This window comes from Netta rufina (genome assembly GCF_964035555.1).
Source record: "Netta rufina genome assembly, chromosome: 2".
Classification (NCBI taxonomy): Eukaryota; Metazoa; Chordata; class Aves; order Anseriformes; family Anatidae; genus Netta; species Netta rufina.
In genome coordinates, this window is record NC_140124.1 from 60,176,119 (window position 1) to 60,201,893 (window position 25,775).

At 42.2% G+C, this 25,775-nt stretch overlaps 1 protein-coding gene across 1 annotated transcript in view; it reads left to right on the forward strand.

The window, feature by feature from the left end:
- The window catches only part of AMPH (amphiphysin), a gene marked incomplete at both ends in the record, with an annotated part of 127,161 nt that overhangs the window by 87,898 nt on the left and 13,488 nt on the right, over window positions 1–25,775 (forward strand). The window contains 6 exons of the mRNA XM_084282733.1: window positions 5,113–5,220; window positions 13,382–13,405; window positions 15,016–15,039; window positions 17,689–17,721; window positions 19,142–19,192; window positions 21,288–21,404. Of these exons, the coding sequence (XP_084138859.1) occupies window positions 5,113–5,220; window positions 13,382–13,405; window positions 15,016–15,039; window positions 17,689–17,721; window positions 19,142–19,192; window positions 21,288–21,404 (357 nt within the window). The remainder of the gene's footprint in view (window positions 1–5,112; window positions 5,221–13,381; window positions 13,406–15,015; window positions 15,040–17,688; window positions 17,722–19,141; window positions 19,193–21,287; window positions 21,405–25,775) is intronic.

Sequence of the window (25,775 nt, forward strand, 5' to 3'; positions counted from 1 at the left end):
CAACTCCCACACTGGGAAGCAGGTACACAGCTGCTGCAGGGCCCTTGCAGTAAGGGGATTGGAGATCGGTTGCCTCATTGTTTCCAGACTTCACAGGAGTTACCACTCTGGCAGTGTAAGGCTTGACATCTGTGGCCAGAGCCAGTGTAACCTGTGCTAGATGTGGCTGCCTGCATTAAATGCTGTATCTACCTAACCTTCAGCTGTCAAGCCAGCTATGGAAGCAGAAATGGAAGCAATTTGCTTTTCCATCAAGAGCTGACACCAGAATAGAGCTTTAAACGAATATAAGTCACATTTCCAAATTTTTTACAGCATTTCTACAAGGGATTGGTATAAAAATGTAATGGCATAATAAAGGTGGGGCATGCTCTTGAGAAAAGAAATCTTTCCCTGGTCTTTCAAAGAAAAAATTGATCTCCCTTCAGTGAGTGATCTATGTCCCTCCCTCCTCCCCAGTCACTGACCTGCGAATGACCTAAGTTATTCCCTGGCCACCTTCTCTTAAATGATCTGCCCTTCTCCCTCCACAAAATCCATCCCCATCACTAAAGCAGCCTTACTGTATCTGAGACATATGAATGTGTACAAGAACACACATATAGTGTGATACAGTAGGTTTTATATCCTCCTATAAGAGAACCAATAATTAAAAATATATTGCACATAAACCACAACAAACGCAGACATTCCTCTTGGTGCTTATGGCATCTCCTGTACAGCCAGAGATCTTTTTTTTTTTTTTTTTTTTTTTTTGGGGGGGGGGTGGGGGGGAGGGGGAGGCAGTACAGAGGAAGCTGTCAAATTTGCATATCTCCTTAATGGTTCGGGACTTCTCAAGGGACCACTGCTGGTGTCCATGGCCCTGTCCTCATGCAGAGACACAAAACCAACAAGCTGATGAATAGCACTTTGCTGCTTTGATCCATCTTTCAGAGAAGATTATGAATAGGCCCAAACACTTTTCTTCTCTGGAACACAGAAAGCAAATAGCCTGTAACTGTTTTTCATCTTTCTTTACTGAGCAGCAGTAATACATTTGGTGCTGTACAAGATGCTGAACAAAAGACAGTTCTGCTTGATGCTGTTGAGTATTCAGCTCAGATTCAATAAAGCAGCTCACACTTCCAGTTTATTAATTTTCAAGACTGGATTTAATTACTGCTAAGTAAATGATATGAGAAGATGTGATATCTGGGCAACCAGATGAGAAGATTGTTTAGAAGTGAGTGTTCCTTGCTTTATTTCTTGTTTTTTTCTCCTGTCCCATCACATTACTGTCATGTGTTTGCTATGCTGAGGTGCTGAGACACAGTGTGGATGTCTTTGCAGCTTTGGCTACTAAATTAAAAATCAGATAGCAATTTTCATGGTTAATCAAGTTACTCGTTTTGGACAGCTGCTTAAAAAAATTTTGCTAGTGTTCCAATTACTAGAGTTTACTAGCTTGGACACTGTAGGACTTTATAAAATGGTCTCCACCAGGTGTCTGTGTCCAGAAGTCCTGAAGTGACTAACACATAGCTGAAGCTATTTTAAAGCTTGTACAAAGTCTGTGTGGAGAGGGGATGGCAGTTCTGGCAGTGCTTACAGTTTTTTATGCCTTCTCCATCCCTTGTACGTACGTATCCATTCAGGGATGCAGCCTTTCCTCTACAACAGCTGTCTCTTTCAAGTATGGTATTTATCCATGCTTTGTAATGCAGTGGTGGAATTAACACAGGGCGATTGCCAGGTGTTCCTGTAATGGCTTTGTCCTTTATGGAAGGATTTCCTGAGGTTCCTCATTTTCCTAAATCTCAGTCTAACTTACACTATCTCACTTACACTATAACTTTGCTTGGGCCTTTGTTCTTAAAGTAACAAGAAGCGTTCTGTTTGTTTTGATCTGAGGGTAACTGATAACAGTAATTTTTGCAGTCAGTGATCAGTAAACAATCACAACAGATCCCTTAGTTGCCATCTTGCAGGACCTAATCAAGACTCCAATTCTATTGATTCAGTCCTCATAAATAACATCTTCATTCCTGAACCTCACTGAGAGTTAACGAACTTCTCCATCTCTGTCCATTTCTGATTATATACTAGCTAATGCTGTGTTATTTCATCAAGCTGTATGACCATATGAGTACTAGTACCTCAAGGGTATATGTGATAAAATCTAAATGTATCAGCTGAAAGACAAAACTGAATGAATGTAATGATGGCCACTGGTGGGGAAGGGTGTTTTGGTTTTGACCTTTTCAAGTGTGAGAACATAACACAGCTTCAGTGGGTCAGACCAGTTATCTGTCATCCCCAAGTGTCCAAAAGCAGAGGTCAAGGAAGAATATAAATTAAGGTGGGCAAAGCTGATTCTCCTTATATTCCTTTCTCCTGAAGTCTTCTTGCCTACAGCCAGTTGCACTCAGGGGTTTCCTGAACATGGTTTCTGCATGTTTAATCATTCTCAACGAACTGCTTATGCACAGATTTTTCTGTTCAGCCTTTCAACACATGTAGGTTTTTTGCATTCACAGTACAGGCAAGGACTCCCCTAGCTGAACTCTGTGCCACATGAAGCAACATCACCTTTTCTTTATTCCACATCTGCCCCTGACAACTTCCCAGCTACCTTCCTTCTTGCTTTGGGGATGTCATAGAGCAGTCAGCCCCTGTGCCTCTCACAATAGCGTAAACCCTGCCTATGTTGCCCAGCTACCAAACTGAAGAATTCCTGGCTACTCCGTTGTTCTCAGCATGGGAGCCTTTAAAGAAGTTATTTTGACCCTGTTCCCAGGTGGCTTGTGGCTTATGGAAGCCATTAATTATCTGCAGTTGGAGGTTAATTACCTACAGTTGTTGAACATTTGTTTACAGATAGTAATACTAATTGGGAAAGTTTACATTCTTAAATGTTTTAACAATACATGTAGAACAGCTTTGTTGATTTATTGTCATCTTGCTGTTCTTATGACCGTCCTCTTCTTGTAGACTTCCCCTGCTGTACACTTTTATCAGGGGCAGAAGTTTGAACTGTGTGCACTTTTGGTCTGACCCTGTGTTACTGTTCTTATGTAAGATTATATATGAATGTATGTGTAAAAAAAAAACAGTATTCCAATGATACCATTTCCAAAATAGCACTCTAATTCTTTACTACCTATATATTCTATATATTGAAAGACAAGCTTCTCTCGCTGTTCAATAAACACTGAACAACTAGAAAAAGAACAATTAGAAGATTAGGTTCATCTAAGAAGGTACATCTGAAGGTGCACAAGTCCATGGGACCTAATGAGATACACCCCCAGCTCCTGAGGGAACTGGCGGATGTAGTTGCTAAGCCTTTATCCATCACATTTGAGATGTGGCAGTCAAGTTCCCACTGACTGTAAGAGGGGAAACATAACCCCCATTTTTAACAAAAGGAAAAAGGAAAACCCAGGGAACTATAGGCCAGTCATTCTCACCTTTGTGCCTGGCAAGATCATGGAGCAGATCATCCTGGAAAATATGCCAAGGGACATGGAAAACAAGAAGGTGATTGGTGACATCCAACATTGCTTCTTTAAAGGTGAATTGTGCCTAGCAAATTTTGTGGCCTTCTGTGATGGGGTTACAGCATCGGTGGATAGGGAAAGAGCAACTGATGTCATCTACCTGCAGTTCTGCAAAGCATTCAAGACTGTTCCACGCGACAAGCTTCTCTCTAAATCAGAGAGATGTGGATTTGATGGATGGATCACTTGCATGGCCAGAAGGTCAAGGGAGGTGTACTCTGCTTTTGTGAGGCCCCACCTGGAGTACTGCTTTCAGCTCTGGAGTCCCCAGTGTAAGAAAGACAGGGACCTGTTGGAGCAGGTCCAGAGGAGGGCCATAACGATGATCAAAGGACTGGAGCACCTCTTCTAGGAAGACCGGCTGAGGGAGTTGGGGTTGTTCAGACTGGAGAAGAGAAGGCTCTGAGACTTTATAGTGGCCTTCCAGTACCTAAAGGGGGCCAGCAGGAAAGCTGGAGAGGGACAGTTTATCAGAGTGTGTAGTGATTGAACAAGGGATGATGGCTTTAAACTAAAAGAGGGGAGATTTAGATTAGATATAAGGAGTAAATTAGTTACTACACAGCACTAGAACAGGTTGCCCAGGAAAGCTGTGGATGCCCCATCCTTGGAGGTGTTCAAGGCCAGGCTGGATGGGGCCTTGGGCAACCCGGTCTGGTGGGAGGTGTCCCTGCCCATGGCAGGGGGGTTGGAACTGGGGTCCCTTCCAACCCAAACCATTGTATGATTCTATGAACTAGCAGTGGACAGTACTAAACTTGTTACTAAAACTGAGATGCTTGCCTAGAGTATTTATCATTAGAGTATTAAATCTCAGCAATGGACTCACACTAATTAAAAATTACATTTCCTGTTGAGGGATGGTAATTATTTGCTCATGTTAATTTACAGAGAGAAGGATTTCTAGTGCACTGAAACAATATAGATATTTACAGTGACCTCATAGGCCTTGGCTAATTCATTAATTGAAAACAGAAAAAAAGCTCTAATGTGTAATCCAGTTTTGTAAGAGTAGATCAGGTTACCAAGATTTAGTTAGAGTTACATAAGACATTTCCTAAAGTTTAGTGCTAAGTGCAGCATTAAATGTGAATTGTTATTCTTGTTCAGAAATGAAATTTAATTTAAATGCATTTATGTCCTCCTATGTTGACATATTACTAATGTTTGTGTTTGGGGAGAGATTTACTTGTTAGAATGTGTGGACGTTGGGCACAATTTATACAGTTTTTTAATTTTGGTGTCCACCTCAGAGCACTTAGAAACATGTTCAGAGTCAAACAGTGAACACTCGACACTTTTTCAAGAGGGTTGCAATTTGTTTAGCCTGAAAAGGAATAAGTCCACTATGCAGAAAACAAAGTCATCATAAAAGTGAAGCTCATAAAAATAAGATTAAAAGCTACACTAAACCTCAGGAAAGTCTTCGGAGCTTCCTCCCGTCCTGGATTGTACTGCAGCTTGAAAATGTGACCTTTTTTTGTTTGTTTGTTTTTGTTTTTGTTTGTTTGGTTTTTTTTTTTGTTTTTGAGAGATGAGTTTTTCAACAGTTATGTTTCTCTTCTAACAGAATGAAGTTCCTGAAGCTAAGAAAGAAGAATCTTTGCTAGATCTGGACTTTGACCCTTTCAAGCCAGAAGCTGTATCAACAGGAGTAACTCATTCGCCCATGTCTCAGGTATCTCTTTGCTTTTGAGTCAAGCAAAGCACACAAATGCAAAGTACTGTCTATGGTAGGAAAGGTTTGCCTCATGTACTAATGAGCAGTGTATTGGCAGTGTCTGAAACACTTGATCTTCCTGAGCAGCTCTTGTCAAACATATATCTTTCCCCTTTAGTAACCTCATACTTGCTGATATACTGGAGGAAGAGGAAGTTGTCAGGTGGTAAAATGAGTTGTCTGCCAGTAAGAATGGTTGCTGGTACCTTGGCCTTGACTTTGGCATGTTGTTATCTTCCTTCTTTAGAACATCTCCTAATGCTAACATTATAATCCTCCACCACCTGCTTTTCTGACAATGTTTCTGACCTACCTTTGACTTTTCATGTCTGGAAACAGGTGTAATGGGGCCTAGGTCTTATGGAGTCAGCATGCAATTGTTTTGCTGTGATAGAGTTTCTGTACCAAGCAGGGGATATGATCTGAGTAGTTTTTGGTTTCATAAATTCATTTTAGACATAATCTCAAGGAAAGCGAGAGGATGGAATAGCATACTCCTTTGCAGGATGTTGTGTTAAAGAATTTTATCATAGAATCATAGAATATCCTGAGTTGGAAGGGACCCTTAAGGATCATCAAGTCCAACTCTTGACACCGCACAGGTCTACCCAAAAGTTCAGACCATGTGACTAAGTGCACAGTCCAATCTCTTCTTAAATTCAGACAGGCTCGGTGCAGTGACCACTTCCCTGGGGAGCCTGTTCCAGTGTGCAACCACCCTCTCTGTGAAGAACCCCCTCCTGATGTCAAGCCTAAATTTCCCCTGCCTCAGCTTAACCCCGTTCCCGCGGGTCCTGTCACTGGTGTTAATGGAGAAAAGGTCTCCTGCCTCTCGACACCCCCTTACGAGGAAGTTGTAGACTGTGATGAGGTCTCCCCTCAGCCTCCTCTTCTCCAGGCTGAACAGGCCCAGTGACCTCAGCCGTTCTTCGTACGTCTTCCCCTCCAGGCCTTTCACCATCTTCATAGCCCTCCTCTGGACACTCTCCAACAGTTTCATGTCCTTTTTATACTGTGGTGCCCAGAACTGCACACAGTACTCAAGGTGAGGCCTCACCAGCGCAGAGTAGAGCGGGACAATCACCTCCCTTGACCTACTAGCGATGCCGTGCTTGATGCACCCCAGGACACGGTTGGCCCTCCTGGCTGCCAGGGCACACTGCTGGCTCATGTTCAACTTGCTGTCTACCACAACCCCCAGATCTCTCTCTTCTAGGCTGCTCTCCAGCGTCTCATCGCCCAGTCTGTACGTGCAGCCAGGGTTTCCCCGCCCCAGGTGCAGGACCCGGCACTTGCTCTTATTGAACTTCATGCGGTTGGTGATCGCCCAGCTCTCCAACCTATCCAGATCCCTCTGCAAGGCCTTTCCACACTCATTCGAGTCCACAACTCCTCCAAGTTTGGTGTCATCAGCAAACTTGCTCAAAATACCTTCTATTCCTACATCCAGATTGTTTATAAAAATATTGAAAAGTACCGGCCCTAAAATGGAGCCTTGAGGGACCCCACTGGTGACCGCCCGCCAGCCTGACGCAGCCCCATTTACCATAACCCTTTGGGCCCTGCCCGTTAGCCAATTGCTCACCCATCGTATGATGTTTTTATTTAGCTGTATGGTGGACATTTTATCCAGTAGGATCCTACGGGAAACCGTGTCAAAAGCCTTGCTGAAGTCCAAAAAAATCACATCAGCTGGTTTCCCTTGGTCCACTATACGGGTGATCTTATCATAAAAGGAAATCAGGTTAGTTAGGCAGGACCTACCCTTCACAAACCCATGCTGGCTGGGACCAATGACTGCTTTATCCCCCAGGTGCGCCTCAATAAGTCCGAGAACCATCTTCTCCATGATTTTACCAGGCACTGACGTGAGACTGACAGGCCTGTAATTGCTAGGGTCTTCTTTCTGACCCTTCTTGAAAATCGGCACAACATTTGCCAGCTTCCAGTCTACCGGGACCTCTCCAAATTCCCAGGATCGTTGAAAAATAATTGAGAGAGGTTCCGCGATGACGTCCGCCAGCTCTTTCAGCACCCGGGGATGAATCCCATCCGGACCCATGGACTTGTAGGGATCCAGGTGGAGTAGCAAATCCCGCACACGTTCAGGGTCGGTTGGGAGTTTGTCATCCCCACCGTCCCGGTCCTCCAGCTCAGGGCACCCTGGTTCCTGAAGCCCATCATCGGCATTGAAGACAGAGGCAAAGAAGGCGTTAAGTGTCTCTGCTTTGCCTATGTCATTGTCTGTGAGGAGACCTTCCCTATCAAGGAGTGGCCCTATGTATTCTTTAGTTCTCCTTTTTCCATTCACATATCTAAAAAAACCCTTTTTATTTTCTCTCACAGACACAGCCAGCTTCAACTCTAGGTGTGCTTTGGCCACACGAATTTTCTCCCTACAAACACGAACATCATCCCTGTATTCTTTCCATGGCACCTGGCCCTCCTTCCAGTAGTGAAACACTGTTTCTGCCTAATCTCCATTAGAATGTTCCTGGTCAGCCACGCCGGCCTCCTGCCCCGCCTGCCTGACTTGCGATATTTAGGAATTGCCTGATCTTGTGCTTCTAGGAGGCATCGCTTAAAGAATGACCAGCACTGGTGGACATCGAGGCCTTCAAGAGCAGTTTCCCAGGGGACCTTGCTGACTAGTTCCCTGAGCAGCCTGAAGTCTGCTTTCCCCATATCTAGGGATGAGGTTTTGGTGGCACTTTTCCTTCTGTCACCGTAAATTTTGAACTCAACCACTTCATGGTCACTATGACCAAGGCGGCCACCAATCACCACATCTCCCACCAGACCCTCTCTGTTTTCTAGCAACAGGTCTAGGAGGGCTCCTTTCCTAGTTGGCTCTGTTAGCACCTGCACCAAGAAGTTATCATCTAGGTGCTTCATGAACCTCCTGGACTTGCTCGTGTCAGCCGTGTGGCACTCCCAGTTAATGTCTGGCAAGTTGAAGTCCCCCATAAGGACAAGGGGAGTTAATCTCGAGGCCTCTCTTAGTTCTGTAAAGAATAATTTATCGGCGCTATCGTCCTGGCCAGGCGGTCTGTAATAGACTCCCACAACAACATCCCCTTTATTTGTTCGTCCCTTGATCCTTACCCAGAGGCTCTCAACTTTGCCATTGCCAACCTGAAGTTCCACACAGTCCAGCCCCTGCTTCACATACATCGCCACCCCACCACCTCGCCTACCCTGCCTGTCCCTCCTGAAGAGCCTGTAACCATCTATCGCAACACCCCAGTCACAGGACTCATCCCACCCCGTTTCGCTTATGCCGATGATGTCGTAGTTGCGGGACTGGGCCAGGACTTCTAGCTCATGCATTTTATTCCTCATACTGCGTGCGTTCGTGTAGAAGCACTTCAGGTGCGTCTCCTTACACTCAGCACCTTGTGGATCTGACCAAAGGACCTCACTGGCACACAGCCCCTCTGATTCTAGCATACCATCCCTTAGGTCTTCACCGGCATGCCTGGTTTTAGCCCCTTCCACCTTCGACTCTAGTTTAAAGCCCTATCTATCAGCCCTGCCAACTCCTGACCAAAGATCCTTACCCCTCTCCGAGAGAGGCGCATCCCATCTGGTGCCATCAGGCCCGGTGTAGCATAGACCTTCCCGTGATCAAAGAACCCAAAGTTCTGCTGGTCACACCAGTCTCGAAGCCACGAGTTTATGTGAACAGCACGCCTTTCAGCTTCAATCCCCCCTATCGGAAGGACAGAGGCAAACACAACCTGCGCCCCTGATCCTCTAAGTAGTCGCCCCAAATCCCTAAAGTCTCTTTTGATCGTCTTCGGACTTCTCGTTGCTACTTCATCGCTACCAGCCTGAAAGACCAGTAGCGGGTAGTAGTCAGTGGGCCGTACCAGGCGCTTGACTTTCTTGGCAAAGTCTCTCACCCGAGCCCCAGGGAGGCAACAGACTTCTCTGCGGGTTGGGTCTGGTCGGCATATCGGTCCCTCTGTCCCTTTCAGAAGGGAGCCCCCATAACAATAGCCCTTCTTTCTTTTTTGAAGGATGATGTGGCAATGCGATGTGTAGGTCGCCTTGTCTTAGGCACCCCCTCCAACTGGGATGGGTTTTTATCTACTTTGTCATTCAGATTGTCTTGTTCTAGTCCTTCATATTGATTATTTAAGGGTAGATGAGAAGGTGAGGTGGGCAGAGAGAGGGCTCGCCTACCACCCCGAATAGGCACCTGCCTCCATTCCCCCCCTTGATCTAGGTCTCCTCCCGCTGCCTGGCAGGAGGAGGGAACCTCCGTCTTCTGCATAACAGGAGACGCCTGTGCTGTGGCAGGCTCGTGAGCCTGCCTCAGAGAGGGTAGAGTGCACCTCCACCAGTCAATTTCCATCTCTGATTCCCTAATGCTCCTGAGCCTGTTCACCTCCTCCCGGAGCTCCGCTACCTGGCTGAGCAGTTCTTCAACCTGGGCACACCTCCCACAGGCATACCCACCACTGCTGTCGGAGACCGACAGAAGGCTGGGGCACACTCTGCAGCCCAGGACCTGGACGGCTGCGTGTTTCCCCAAGCCCTCCGTCTGAGTAGCCACACTGGTGACCGTGGCTGGAGATGCCGCACGAGATGCGGAGGCCACGGTTTTCTGCCTGGTTGATACCATGGTCAGGTTCTACGCAAGCAGGTTACAAGCACCGAAGGGAGAGGCAGCTGCAACAGAGCGACGATGGGCCCCCCGCTCGCCCTGCCCGCGCGAACTGCCGCGCCACGCCCTGTTTGCCCGTCCTGGTCGCCGCGCTCCCTAGGGGCAACTTTTAAACAGCCTGGGAGGGGGCGCTGCTGGCTCCGCCCGCGCCTCGTCAGCCTCCCTCGCGAGGACTGCCGGGAACCGGCGGCTCCCCCGAGTGGCCTCGATGCCGGACAAAAAGCCCTGCCCGCCTCGGTCCTCTGCTCCGCTGCAGAACACGTCTGCCCCGGAGCCGATCGCCTCAGCAAATTTTGTGTTCTACAGTAATATTTGCCGTGTTTTTTTTTTTTTTTTTTGGTTTGCCTTCAAGCACCTACTATTTTAAGATCCAGAACTTGCCCTCACTACCCCTAGGGCTGATAGTAAGATACAGTACTTCCCCTGTCCAGCAGAGCTAGAGCTCATTGTTATACATAGACAAGGAACCAATATTAGCACACTGTTAGCAAAACCTATTATCCCTGTGACTATCACTAACCTGCCTTGTACTATGAGACATGAGAGGACTAATCAGCTGTTCAGGAATGCAACACTGGGAAAGGAGTGAGCAGATAAGAAGCTTTAAGGCTGAGACAGTCCTTGATCTTGGTTAATTAATTTCTTATTTGGTGTGGAGTCCTCATTATATAATGAGATCTGTACTGATTTCTGATGGGTTATGCACTGTCAGAAAAACAGTGCAGTGTCAGCACTCTGAACAGCAACTGAAGTTTCTCATTGTGGTTTGCTAGGAGTGTTTAATTATAATAGAGGCCGTATGCATTTTGTTATTTTTCTTGCTTCCTGGAAACAAGAAAAGAAAAGTAATCACTTGGCACTCAGCAGTGACAGAAAATTCTGGCTGTGACTTTGCTAACTGTCCCCTTTCAGCCTGTCATGTAATAATTCTGATGAGAGCAGTGGGATCATTAAAACAAAAACATGTAACCTCACAGACAGACCATGTTTGTCCTGACATCATACTGTACAGTGTGACTGGAGTATATTTTATTACTTTAATGAAAATAGTTGTTTTAAATTTAACTGTACCATGAGATAGAGGATATAATTCTGTGTAGAAAAGTACATTGTAAGTTTTCGTCTAGGTATGCAGGAAGAATTAACTGAGCACCTTCCATCTCTTCTTCACCTCTCATCCCACCAAATATACATGTTAAAAATGGTCCACATCCACAGGCATGTGTGGAAGAGTGTGCTGTATTTTTAGAAGAAGGAAGAATAGCTCTGCAGTCAAGTTTCAGTCTCACTGGATGTGACAGCGTCATTCATATGGGAGCACAGACAGAATTAAATCTGTGACTGCAGTATTTGGAGACCCATATGCTATTTTGCAGGGAATTAGGAAGACAGCCTGAAGTGGTCTTTCTATATCTGTACTGGTTTTGCCTCAGTTATGGATATTTTCCCTTCAGCAAACTGTGCTGAAGGAGTGAACTGAAGACAGGAGTAATCTGTATTTTGATGCCTTGAGAGGCCAGACGTGACTTCCCTATTGATCATTTAATTACCTCCCCCCACTACTCAGCCACTGTGATCAGATTACAGTAAGTGAGCCCTAGTCCGCCCTTCCTCACTTGCTTTTCTGTATTGTTGTGGTTTAACCTGACCGGCAGCTCAGCACCACACAGCCGTTTGCTCACCCTCCCTTCCCCAGTGTGATGGGGGAGAGAATCGGAAAAAAAAAGTAAAAGCTTGTGGGTAGAGATAAAGACAGTTTATTAGGGCAGTTTATTAGGACAGAAAATAAATATTACTATTAATAATAATGATAATAATAATTATAAGGTGTACAAAACAAGTGATGCATAATACAATTGCTCACCACCCGCTGACCAATGCCAAGCCTGTCCCCAAACAGTGGTTCCCCCGATCCCGGCCAGTCACCCCATAATAATAGCTCAGTATGACACCACAAGGAATGGGACATCCCTTTGGCCAGTTTGGGTCAGCTGTCCTAGTTCTGTCCCCTCCCAGCTCCTGTTGAACTCCCAGCCCCCTCACTGACAGGAAACTGAAAAAAGCAAGAAGCTGAAAAAAGCAAGAAGCTGAAAAGCCCTTGGCTTAGTGTAAGCGCTTCTCTGTAAGAACTAAAACAACAGCATGTTAGCAACATTATTCCCATCCTAAATCCAAAACACAGCACCATACTAGCTACTAGGAGGAAAATTAGCTCTATCCTAGGTGAAACCAGGACATGTTTCTACACCTGCTTCTGAGGTGGCCTTTCTAAATGTACCTGGCCCTCAACTCCTTTTGCTAGCTGTGCTCTGTCTTGCCTTTTCCTCAGTATGTTCTCTTCACCTTGTGCACAAAATCTTGTGAGAAATGAAAGAAAAAATAAGAAACAAAAATGAGCAATACCCTTCCATGGAAATCAGTAGGATGTCTGGGGGTTGCACCAGTTAGGGCTAGTAGAAGAGACCTATCATTTTTCCTTTGAAGTTTCAATGTTCAGCTAATAAGGTTACACCAGAATGAGCATGTACACTTGTGAGTTACACCTGCAGAGGACACACACCGCTGGACTTAAAATTAAACCGATTGATTTTGTGGTTATAAAAAAGAAGCAGGCAAGAAAAGAAGCCAAATGCAGCAATTCTTTCTCATGGGCAAGTCTGAGGTCACATTTAACATTTGTAAATATTTCAGGAAGAGTTTTATGTTTTACTTTATGAATATCTCATGTTTTCATTTTTCATGGACTTTAACTTAGGTGTGAATATAATAGATGTGTTTCAAAATACCTCCGATAGAATTTGAGTCCAATTAAAGGAGTTTCTTCTCATGTGGGGGCTATTAATATTAGGCTGAAGTCTGCTTCTCTTCTTTCATTTGTCCACTCGGCTCTTTTGTTGAGAGGTCACTAACAGTTATTGCTTCACAAACTGGAAAACACAATTAAAGGTCAACTTTCTAGTTTTCTTTTCCCAAAAGCATGTTTATGTTTCCCTTTGTTGTGTTGAAGTTGTAAGAAAACTCGCTTGTTTTCAGTGGGTAGCTGAATCATTTCCTGCCTCAAAATCCTGACCTACATAAGCTTCTTAAAGGTTACACCTTGCAGAGGCACCTGTATGCACCTGTTGAAGGTCATTCAGAGTCAGCAGTTCAGAATCTAGTTGTTACTCAAGCGTGCAGCAGTATGAGTTCACTGGAAAACAATTGCTACTAGGAAGTGGGAAATACCACAGTCCACCACTTAGTGCTCATCCTGCTTAACCAAAAGGGACATATTATGCAGATATGTACACACACACACATTCAGATTTAAAATACATACATATTATAAACATGTTTTTTTATAAGTTCTCTCACGTTAGTTAATGCATGCAGTTATGTAGCATGTTGAACATACAGTAAATGAACAATGTTTTTCTGAGAGTGTCTTTTTCCTCTCCTTTTTTTCAGACATTGCCATGGGATCTGTGGACGGTAAGACTGACTGACATTTATCATTGTGAATTGGGATGTTTTTGTGCGTATGATTTTTAACACCCTCAACTCAGATTTATACTGCTTTCCCCGGAAGCAAGATACAGAATTTATAGACCATGACAAACACTTTAAAGTATATGAAACCACCTGGGATTTTTTTAAAACCAACAGGGAAAAAAAAAATATCTCTCTTGCTTGGCCTACAAAACCTAAATGATGCCAGAAATCTAGGCTAATAAGATTCACGATCATTACAGCTAAATGTTTGCTGCTTTTATTCTCATCTGCTTTATAGTTTTCCGAAGGTAGGAATGGATGCTAGTCACTTCTCTTAATTGTCTGAAGATATATTTCCTTTAACTTGTAGGATTTTAACCCAATGGGCACCTATTTTCTCACAGTTCAGGAGTGAAGAGAAAATTTAACTTGTTCTTTTAATAGTGAGCATACAGTGAACTGGATTTATTCACAAAAGCAGCTGCTGCTTTAGAAAGCTGCAGAGATCTTACTTTACACCTCCTCGTGTCAAATCAGATACAATGATCTGCAGGAAGAAAACAGCTTGTTTTTGTAGGTTTTCTTTCAATTTTTGTCATGGAGATAGCTGAGTTGATTTGACATGCAGCCTGGAACACCCATTTTTTGACCTTTTTCAGATTCAGCCAGCACAGAAATCTGTGAATGTTTCTTGTGCATTCAGATTTGTAGCACTATTTTGTGAACACATGGCTTATATGATGTATATTAAACACTCATTTCTTTCTACCGGGAAAGGTTAAATAAAGTCTGGAAAAAGTCACATAGGCATACTAGCTAAAATTGCAAGGTTACCAGTATCTAGACCAGCTAAAATAACCCAGAAATATTTCAGATTTATAGCTTTAAACTAATAGTAGATATCTTTGCCATTGTCTTTTTTTTTTTCGCAGTTTTATTTATAGCTCATTAATGTTATGTATGTATTGTGTATTATAATTAATTCCCTCCTTGCTTTAGTTTAAAAAAAAAAAAAAAAAAAGCAAGTAATGAGCTTCACAGTTAAATGTTTGAAATTAGGACTACTCGACCTTTATGGAGTTCCTCTTCATACTGAGTGCAGAGTAGTTGTTGATCTTCCTTGCAGAATTTGTATCTGTTCAAAGTAGTGGTATAGACAGCTGGCTTTGTGTCTTGATGTGTTACTGTGTGTGGATGCAAATGCCTCTTCATGGTGCAGTGATGGAGTATCAAAGCTGCGCACTGATACCAATTTGGTTACCTCCTTTGTGTTTGCTGTATCAGAGTGATTCTTCCCTTCAATTGAGATGTAATAGGGTACCCATGATAAAAATGTCAGTGGGTCTCAGAGGAAGGCAAGGCATGAGAAATATTCAGTGTACCTGTAGAACTTCTTTTCTCATACAGTCCAGTGGCTAAAAGCGTGGCTTAAAATCAGGGGCCTGTGATTAGTCTTCAATAGAGTGACTCTGCTGCTTCTCCACACCAGTTTTGTAACTGCTGCTGGTTAGGTAATAATAATTAATGAACTTGTGCTCTAACAACAGAAAACAACAACAACAATCTTGTTTTCTATGCTTTATATATACTTTTTTTTTTTTTCTATACAGACAAGCAGCGAATTGGTGCAGCCGGTAAGCAAACCTCCCCCCAAAATCGCAACCACTCCAGATATATGCTTTATTCAATGTGGTATAATGTATAGTTTTCTGTTTTGTCTATCAGTGCCGCTCTTCTAGATTGCAATCTACTGCCTCCAAATGTTGCAAGCCACAAAGCTTTTCCTTAAACTGCTTAATTTAGTTACTTTCATTCTTTAAATTAAAACTGCTATAGTAAAATATAAATTTTGTGTTTTTTCATCAAGTCCGCCTTTATCTTTTTCATCTTGTGTTTTTTCTTTGCTTTTCTGTCTGCTTAAAGCCTGACTCTTCAAAAAGTCTTTCCCTGTGTAACCTGGTCATGGAGGAAACCCCAAACATTGGGTCATCAGAAGATATTAACAGAACCCAAACTGATCTAGGTTCTCCCAACTGGGGCCTAGATGTTAGCACACCCAGTGTCAGCCAGGAAATTACTGCAGGCAGTTCTTTGCTTTTCACTGGTGCAGAGCAAACCTCAAGCGAATCCGTGGGTATGCTGCCTGCTAGTATTTGGCCTGCTGTAGGTGAGCAGGAGGATGCTGCACCAGGGTCTGCTTCAGTAGCTGAAAACCAGAGGACTTCACTGGAGGACCTATTGGATGCTAAAAATGTCCCATGGGAAGATGTGGTGACCAATCAGCCTTTAGAGAACATAACCAGTTTTGAGACACCCGTCCTAGGAACTGATAGCTTGTTGGATAAACCCCTCCCATGTGATGTGCAAATGTCAGAGGAAGAGCATGAGGAAGAAGAGCCTCTGTGGGTAGGCGACAAGTCAAGTGAAAAGGTAGGGACCAGAGCTGTTAACTACAAGGAGTTAGAAGGTACAGAGGAAATGGAAGAGCAAGGTTGTGAAACAAAAGGAAATACTGAGGCAGAGCTTCATAAGGGTTTAGCAAATTCAGAGTGTGAAAGCTTAGTCAGCACAGAGACAGAAAATTTACATGAGTTGGAAGATAACAATGGTGAAGCTGGGAGAGCTAGTGTTGCTAACCTAGAAAATCCTGAGGGAAAAGAATTCAAAGAGGTAAATATCATTAATGTTGTTGAAGAGGTAGATGGAGAAAAAGCATTGCTGAGCACAGGATTGGAAGATGGGGACAAAGTAGTAGTGGATGACTATAAAACTACAGAAGGCACTAACACTGAACCTGAGAGAGTCTTTGGTGTTTGGACTCAGGACCATGAAAGGATGTTTGAGGATGGCTTAGACCAAAATGACAATGTTACTGGAGAGAATCCATCCATGGAGTGTATAAACAGGACAGAGCACATTGACTTAGAGGTAACTGACCACACAGAAAAGGACCCTACAAATACTGGAAATGTTCTGTGTGACACTGAATTGTTCAGTGCAGAAGAGTCTGGTAAAGGACCTGAAGACAGTAGCATCAGCCTCCTTCCAAACGGTAGTGCTGCTGATGAAGGCCAAGCTACTCCTGAAAAACTGCGGGCATTGATGCCTGAGACACATGATGCTGCTAGCACAAACTGCAGTAATCTTTGCCTGGATAATACAGAAGACCAAGGGACAGGTAGGGCAGAAGCAGCAGTCACTGAAGAGCATCCTAGTCACAGTGGTATTTCTGAAGTCTTGGAAACAGACCCCTGGCTGGCAAACTGGGATCCAACAGTTACTAATGACTCCTGGGGTTTTTCTAACCTGTCAGATGGCCAAGCCAATGGACTGGATAATTGGCCCTTTTTCCCCCAGCAGCAAGGCGCAGAGGAAGGTAACATGGAAAATGCTTGGTTAGGCATTAGTGATAAATGGTCTACACAGGACCTGGGAGGGACTGATAACAGCTGGGGAGAAGTAGGTGTAAGCACAAGCAATAAAAGTCAGGAGGAACCAGTAAAACAAGGCTTGCCTGGGGAGCAAGCAAGTGCTAACAATCCCGGACCCAGCAAGGAAATAGCTAGACCCTTGGCTCTGTTTCAAATGGGAAATTCCCGAAATGCTAGCACCGAGAGTTCAACTAGTCCTAAAGACAATGAGACCAACAGCTCAGATTTATCTGAAGATGAAATTGCTAACCGGAGATATGGATTGTTGTACCAGGAAATTGAGGCTGATAAAGAAGAGGTACCTACCCCAGTGTGTAGCCTAGTCTAGACAAAGAGTTCCTTAGGCCATGCATAACCTTGTTGTTTCAAAACAATCCATTTGTGTGTTTCCCAGTACCCCTCCTAAGCCCTTGCTATTCTTTTTCGAAAAATTGTCATGCAACTGTTCATAGTGTGGTGCCCTTCAGCCATGTAATGAAACAGGCTGACAAAAATGCATTTCAAAAAGGTGAATGAAGCTTCACACTTTGAAGGCACGTGGTGTCTCACAGCTTCTGTATTTCATACATATAATTTTCAATGCATCTACAGCCTTTTTTTTTTTTTTTTAGTATATAAAAATACTTGCTCTCTCTTTTTTTTTTCTTTTTATTTTGGTGCCTTCTTTAAGCGTGTGAAACCTGTTATCAAATAGCACTTTCATATATCTTGCTGCCTTGCCCTTCATTTTGTTCTTTTTTAATTTATTTTTTTTTGGTCTGGCTTATTTTTGTTTTGCAAATAGAAATATTTTACTCATGTTCTCCTCTAGTAAACAAATGATAATTTGTTCTGATCTTCACTTCTACTTAGGCATCCAGCACTGCATTTAATGGATTTGCACAGGTAAGAAATAAACAAGTTTTGAGATTTTATTTTTTTCTGTGCTGTTGAGAAGAGATTAGGACTAGCTGTACAGTTTTGGAAAATCTGTTCTTCAGACTAGCTGTACAATAATGTCATAGTGACCCAAATCCTAAACTTGTCTGTTCTCAGAAAGTATTTGTAGATGTTACCAGGATGCTACTACTCTTGGCCTGATTGAATTTAGTTGGAAAATTCCCATGGCCTTAGCAAGACTGAATTTCTTTTCTCAGAAATGAACTGGTTTAGCATTTTCATTGTGGGGATATTTGTTTGTTTTTATTTTATTTTGTTTTTCTCACTACCCTCAAACCTTGTAAAGCATGGCTTCCTCATGGCTTTCGCATACTTTCAGTAACTGTATATATATATATATATATATAAAATGTAATTTATCTGTTTCTGCAACTTTATTTTCATTTAAAATATATCTGAAAGTTAAGCCCTAGTGTTTACTGGTCTGCTGTTGGTGAGATTGCATTATGCATTGCAGCAGTGCAGCATGTGAAGATCCCATACTTATGCTCTCAAATTCCAGGGCAGTGCCTAAGTCTCAATTTGTAATGCAGATGATCTAGGGCTTTGTTAAGTTCCAGCAACTTTTCAAAGAATGGCATATCCACAGAACACTCTGTACACCATTTTTCAGCACATACAAAAAAGCTGAGCATCTACAAGGCTGGAAATGAGCCTTTCAGTGCTTATTTATTTTACTCCAGGTCTTTTAATTTAGTAAAAGATCTATAAGAAAAGACAAAAACATAAGTCTTCCATCCCATTTCACTGAGGCAAAATGTTTGCCCCAAGGAAATAAAAATTTTATGCCTACACCCTCACAGTAGGACTGGGACCCATCAATGTTTTTCATATTAAACATTTCTGAATAAGGTATTGAAAAAATTTGTTCTCCACTTTTGTACATTCTTAATGCATGTAGAACTTTGTATCTCTAATTACTTGGCACTATAGCTGCTATTCAAATAAAAGCCCAGGATCACAAGGAAGTGAAAGTAGCTCAGAGTTAGTGTACTCCCCATGCACATGTACATGCAGTCTGAAAGAAAAAAAAAATTGGACTTTCTCCACTTTGAAGTGCAGTGTGACTGAAACAAAGTCCTTGTCATTCTCATGTATTTAATGAAGGGTTCTTCACTGCTTTAATAATTTAGCACAGCTTAGAATCGTGGAATATACACTTGAAAAGAATAGTGTCTTTAATATTAATATTGCTTATCTAGTAACAAATATTAATAACTATCTAGATGATCTATTTGCCAATTTATTCTAGGTGAAGTTATAGATGATTTTGCCTGAATAAGCTATAAAATATCAGGTCTTTTTTAGACAGCTGCAAAGATTCCATGTCAAATATTGTCTCATTGATTTTCATTTTTATATCTAGGATGCCGGTGCATTTACAGTGCAATCAAACGAGAATGTGACAGAGACTTTGGTAAGTGGTAGCTTTTGCTGCCTTAAAAATGATCTATAAAAAGAATAACATTTTTAATTTGTGCCAAAATATCTGCTCCTTGTTCGTGTTTTCCACCCTCCAATTCACAAAACCTTAACCTGAAAGAGTAAGTGAGAGTATCACTGTAGTTGTAAATCTTTACTCACTGAAAGCCTTTCACAAGGATAGCACAGCATAAAAGAAAAGAAAAACAGGCTTCCTCATATACTTTTATTTTTCAAAGGTATAGTCAAACAGTTTCCTCACTGATTGCAGTTAAGAAATGACAAGAATGGGAACTATGGTTTAGTGTACATCAAGGAAGTGATGGTACATGATGGATGTTTACATACCCCAATATTACTGTAGCTTTATCTCTCCTCCACATTATTAATAGTAGGCATAATAAAGGGGTGGGGAATATTTTTGGCAATGATAATACTTTGGCAGTTTCTTAGTTTCTGTTAGTCCTTGGTTAGCCTGGAGTATGAATGTGGAATAGCAGCATTGCTGCGCAAGTGCTATAGCTACAAAAGAACAGCAGCATGATACTGAATAGTATTTAATGTGGCTTTCATATAATGCCTGTGGTGGTGCTTATGTTCTGAATGGTTACTGAGTACAATGAGAGCATTTTTAGTATTTTTACTTGTTGTTCAAATGTGGTAAATAGTCTGAAGACTGCATGCCCATGTCACTAGAAGCACATCAACAGAATCTGCATTATAACATTTTGCCCTTGGTTTTAAGCCTGAAAGTTTTTACCAGCATTAAACCTCAGGAAACTCATTAGTCATCTTACCTGCAATAAATCTGTCTTGAGTTTCTCATTTCAGTCCCGTTTCTTCTTTGTGAAATTCCCTAGAGCTGGTATTAACACACTTCCGAGAGAGATTTCTGCACAGTGTGGTATAATATAATGAATGTTTCTTTATTCTGTGCCAAATCCTGAAGGTCTTGTTTAGGCAGACTTCTCTGTACCACATTAAAAACCCAGTCTGCTTAAGGAATATGTGGGAAAAGAAGTGAAAGGCCATGTTGTTTTGTTTCATTTTGTGTTCCTGAAAAATATCAGGGGGGAGAAGATTTTACTATTTTTTCAAGCATTTCATGGAAGCTGTCTCTTCATCACAGGAGACCTTCTATCCAGCTGTATGTTATCAACTCCAAAGCAGCTAAATAGCTTTCGAGCTTCTTGTTATGCTGAGCAATTTGTTCATGGCAAATTAATCTACTGGGGTTATTTTAAATGGTTGAGTCAGCCATCTTTATAAATGGAATATGCTGAGCACAGCTTGCAGCTCTCCCCTTGTATGTGTGCGTATTTGCAAGGTGACAGCACCAACGGAGACTGTGATTTTGCTGTGAGCTATTTTGTTACAGGACTGAATGTGTTGCAGGGCTGGTGATGTTTACTATATCTACTTGCTAAAAAATAAAAAATAAAAATCCTATCCCAGATTTTAAAAGGGTAGGAATCCCAATAGTGTTAATTGATAAATGGATGCCTTGTAGGTGATTGAGAGCTTAAGTGCTTAAGTTAAAAATAAACCAGGGATGACTTTCACATTTCCAGAATTCAGTGTGAAGCAGTCAGTGTGTATGTAAAAACTGTTAGGGTCTCTGCTAATTCCTTCCCCCCTTTACTGGAGAAGGAGTCTGAGAACTGACAGAACTACAGAATGGGGGATAATTTTAAAAACTCATATTTGAAGCTATAGGTTGGAACACGCATGGCCTTGCCATCACTTTCTGGAGCATTTTTGAGCAAACTGACTACTTTTCCCTCGTTTTCACTGCCACTTTCAGTAACTCAGTAAAGTAGTGCTCTCTTTCTTTACAAGTGAGGTATATAGGTCTGGCTCAGTTTACATATAGGACGTTGAGGATGCAGATGCCCTGTAGATGCTAAGCAGTAACAAGGTGTTGTAATGCCAAGCATTGCCATCTTCTCCCTGGCAAAGTCCTGCAAACACAGAGCCTGCCAGGAGTGAAGCAACACTGTGGTGCCAGGCAGAGTTCCCATTCCCTTCCTCTCGCCCCACTATTACATGCTCCTCAACACTTTTTCCACTGTCTACTTAAAAAACAAAAGACTGAGGCCGAAGAAGCTCCACCTGGAGAACCCAAGGTCGAAGAAACCCCTGCTGCTGCTGCTGGGGAAAAGGAGGCCATCCCTGCTGAACCTGCCAAGCCAGCAGAGCAGGCTGCGGTGAGTGACCTGTCCCCCGTGTCCACTCCACCGGCCTCATCTGAGCCACCTCTCATCATGGTGAACGTGCCTGCTGCATTTCAGCCATCCTTTCCATTATTCACTGCCCATCTGTGGTTGGTTTCTCCAGCACCTGACTGCATCACAGCATGTCTCTCCAGCAACGCATGCTGCTTTGGGCCCTAAAATGTCATTCCTTTTAAGACTGGCATTTTAGACTGAAGTTCAGCTGAAAGATTGTGGTTTTATCTGTTCTGTTTGATTCCAGATGAACTTCAGAAGGGGAAAGAATCGATGCCATTTATAAATGACCTTATTAGCAGTTTTCTCATTTTATTTTAAGCTGAGCTGTAAGCATTAAGACAATGTACATCTTGTGTGGCCCTTGCTAGAGCATGAAAGTACCAGCAAAATGTGATTGTAATATAAAGATCTGTAAGTCTTACGGTTTTATAAGCTAGCCACAATCCAAGGAGGAAACTCCAAAGCACCTGTATGGGAGGAAATATGTAGGTGTCAGTATTTGGGGAAAAGAGGGAGGAGAAAAAAATAACAGCTCTGCAAGAAGAGCAAAGCAGGGTACTTGGTATCTCTACAAAATGAGAGGTGGTCTGAGATGATACGTGTAGGGGTAGCATCCTTTTTACAACAGGTATCCCAGTGAATACCCTTTCTGTCAAATTAAGGTTCCTCTTCTACATACTACTTTCAAGATGTCTTGGAGGTGGGTGGTACCCACTGGCTAAGAAGCCCCCCAAAAGAAATGCACCAGTTTTTGTAGGCTGCCAGTCTGACAGTACTGATGCTGTCCTCGATTCAATAACTGTTCAAAGTCTGAACAGAAATCTACTGGACCAGAAGCTGACTAGGTATGAAGTTGTACAGTGCTACAGTAAAACTGTACAACAAGAAGTTGTACAGTGCAGTTATACTGCAGAATGCTGTTTTTGGGGGATCTGAGTTGATATACTCAGAGACACCCTCTCTGATGCAGGAAAGGCCAATCATTCCTTTTTATAGTGAATAAAATGACCCCCAAATATTTTGTTTTCCCTCACATTCCATGTTGCTGAGTAAAAATGTGAGGGCTGAACCTGAGCACCATTGCAAATTCCTGCTGAAAATCTGGGCAGAAATAGTGGAAATTTTCTGGGTCAGTTCCTTTGCCACAGAAGCCAGTGGAAGTTTCATAGCTGTGTTCATTGACCATCAAGCACATTTCAGTGCAGTAAATGTTCACAGAGGAACTGGGTTCAGCTTGCTGAACCTGCTGTTGGCTTTGGGCAAGTCCCTGTGTATCTTTATCTATGAAGTAGAAATGGTGATGCCCTCCTCATCATAAAAGTAGGCATTTTTCAGTAAAGCATTTGATATTTTGCCATTTGGGAAACAATATTAAGCAGGGTGCAAATCAACTGAAGAAAGTAGAAGTATCTGGCACCTGCAGACAAGTCAGTGCAGAGCATCGACTTATACGATATGCAGAGACATGTACTGTCTCGCGGGTCTGTCTGTGGAGTTGATCATATTTAACATTTCTGATAACTGCAATGGCCCAGACACCACAAGCCTGATGGTGACTTTTATTGATGACTACAGGCTGGCTAATGTCACTAACACAAGGGGACAGTGTTAGGAGAGCATACAAACACAACTGAGGGCTGGCTTGAAAGTGTTATGAAGCTCTACCCACCAGTGAGAGGCTGGTTATCTGCTAATGGTGTTGGACCATACAAAAGTCACACGTGATGCTATGCAAACTCTCTTCATCATAAAGGAGGAAATACTAGTGTCCGTGTGCAGGGCTCTGGAGTATCACCCATTAACGACATTAATGACCTTCTCAAAAAAAGATTGATGAGTTTACCTGAGTGGTTACAACTGTTCATACCATGGGATTAAAAAATGGTATGCAATGTGAATGATATGAAGAGGCAGGGATGAGGTTTAGTTGCAGCACCTACCTAATAATCATTCCTCCCTTGCTCCCATCTTTCTAACAAAGAAAAAAAGAAAAAATCATGGATCGTGGATGGAAGGGAGCACAATACTGCTCTAGAGGACTTTGGGGGAGAGGGAAGATAATCCCTGATTTTGTTCAATCCTTCCCATTCTTTGTGGACTCCTAGTTGTGGCAGCAGCATGGCAATGGAGGGAAAGCAATCCCAGTGTGTTTCCTAGAATTATGAATAGGATTCAATTCTGATTACACTTGCATGAATTTTGAGTATGTTTCAATTTTTTTAATTCACTTCTTGTTCATGTCTGTAGCAAACACTGGAGCAAGTAATCTCAACATCATCTCCCTACGATAACATACACAAAGTAAGGAGGCCGCACAGTCTGCAGAGACCAGGCTCTTCCCCCATATGTGTTTTCTTTTGAGTTTATATAAATCACAGTAATAGCTTGTCAACTCTATAGTAAGGCAAACAATGAGACTGCCTGTCTGAGGCACATTGTTCTGTCAAACTCCTGTCTAAAATGTCTCACATCTAGTCAGAGTAAATTTGATAGTTTGGAATAAAGAAGGAGGGAGGGAAAGTGGAGAGGAGGGATGGGCAATCAGTATTGGTCAGGAGTCCTTTTCTGGTAAATGAATGGCAGGAAATAATGTAGAAGAACAAATGTCAATGCAGCTTTGAAGGTTGTTTCTAGATGGCTTTATCTTGTTTTTCTGTAAGGATTTAATGAAGAAAAAAATGTGATGGAAATGTCTTTTTTTTTCTCTCTGAAGGGAAGTCTTGTCCTTTTTTTTGTGCACTAAGATGAATTTCGAAAATTTGTTGTATGTCTGAAGTGCAAATTAAGTGACAGGCTGTGGTCATTCACCGCTCCTTCACTCATCAGCTGGCATGACCTTTTCAGGCATTTTGCTGCCTGACCATCACTGAGAAGTGTATTACATATACAATAATAATAATAATACTTGGTCCGTGTCCTTCCAGTAGGTGCTGCAAAGGACTGCAGAGCTATTGGGAGTGGGGAGTGGCAGTTTAGTAGTAATCCAGGAGGATGGTCATAGGCATTAAACAGAAGTTAAACAGTTTTGATTAGGTTTGTGCTTGGTGGGTTTTTGTTTGTTTTTTTGTGTGTGTGTGTGTTTGTTTTCTTTTGTTATTTATGAAGTTGTCCTTACTAATTTGGGAGAGATATCTGGGAAAATAAGTTAAAGCATTTATTTAAAAAAAAAAAAAGTCATTCTTCATTTGGCTCTGAGGGGTTGTTATTTCAAGCAGTGCTTTCCAGGACTCACAAAAAAGAGCTCTGAAGGTTAGAATTAACAACAAATGTGATCAAAGCTAAGGAAAAGTACAGTGTTTCAAAAGATGAAAACATGTCATTTCTCAATAGCAGTTCCACATTCATTTACTTAATGAGTGATGGTTTACTTATAAATTGGAGTTGTAAAATATTAATAGATGTTTTCCTGATAGGAATCTTTTATTGGTCTTAGTAATTTCCAGATTGTAGTCACAGCCACTAATCAGTTTAATTTTTCTGTAGCAAATTTTCTGTCAAATCACATTAACCCATAGAACTTATGGCATGCATTGTTTGTTGTAAGAACTTTGTAGTAAATTTATTGGTAGGGCTTTAATTTAAATTGAAGAGAGGGTAGTCTAGGGGATAAGGTACCATTCCCTGCTCAGGATTTGGGTTCCTTTACTTTCTGTTTCGTAGTCTGCCCAAACAATATTGCCAAAACTCTTACAAGAGTTCATCAGAGTTGCTGTATGAGGTATTATTACATGTTCTTGTTCCTTTAGAACAAATACCATTTCTATTAGTTAATGGCAACAGTTGATCCTTATTTTGGTGGAGGGGACAAAATGTTAGGTAACTAAAGGACCAGAATCACCGTGTGCACCAGAACAACTGAAGCCAGCCATAGTAAAAAGTTCTTCTTGCATGGACTTTTGCACGCATTTGCACACATTTCCTTATTTCCACTGTATCCCCAAAGGCAGACATAAAATCCAAAGGATAAAGGATATAATGCATTAACCGCAGATTGATTTCTTTTCAAATAATAATACCCGTATCACCACATCAATTTTTTACATTCAAACAAAGATGATAAGTGTACGGTATAACAAAGAGAAAGATTAGCAAGTCTTGTTATTTCCCTTTCTTATTCTCATTCATGGGAAACTCAACACCCGGAGTTCACAGCTCTGCTCAGAGATCAGCTTTTTTATTTCCTTATGCTCATTAGTTTGGAAAGAGCCTTTCTGTGCTTTGAGTCTGATGCTTGTCTGGACTCTGATGTTCTCCCATTAAAGCACTCAGACACTCAGCTAAATACTGTGGTTTTCAAATCTGTGTGTAGGCACATACGAAACTGCCTTCTGATAAATTCTTTGCAGG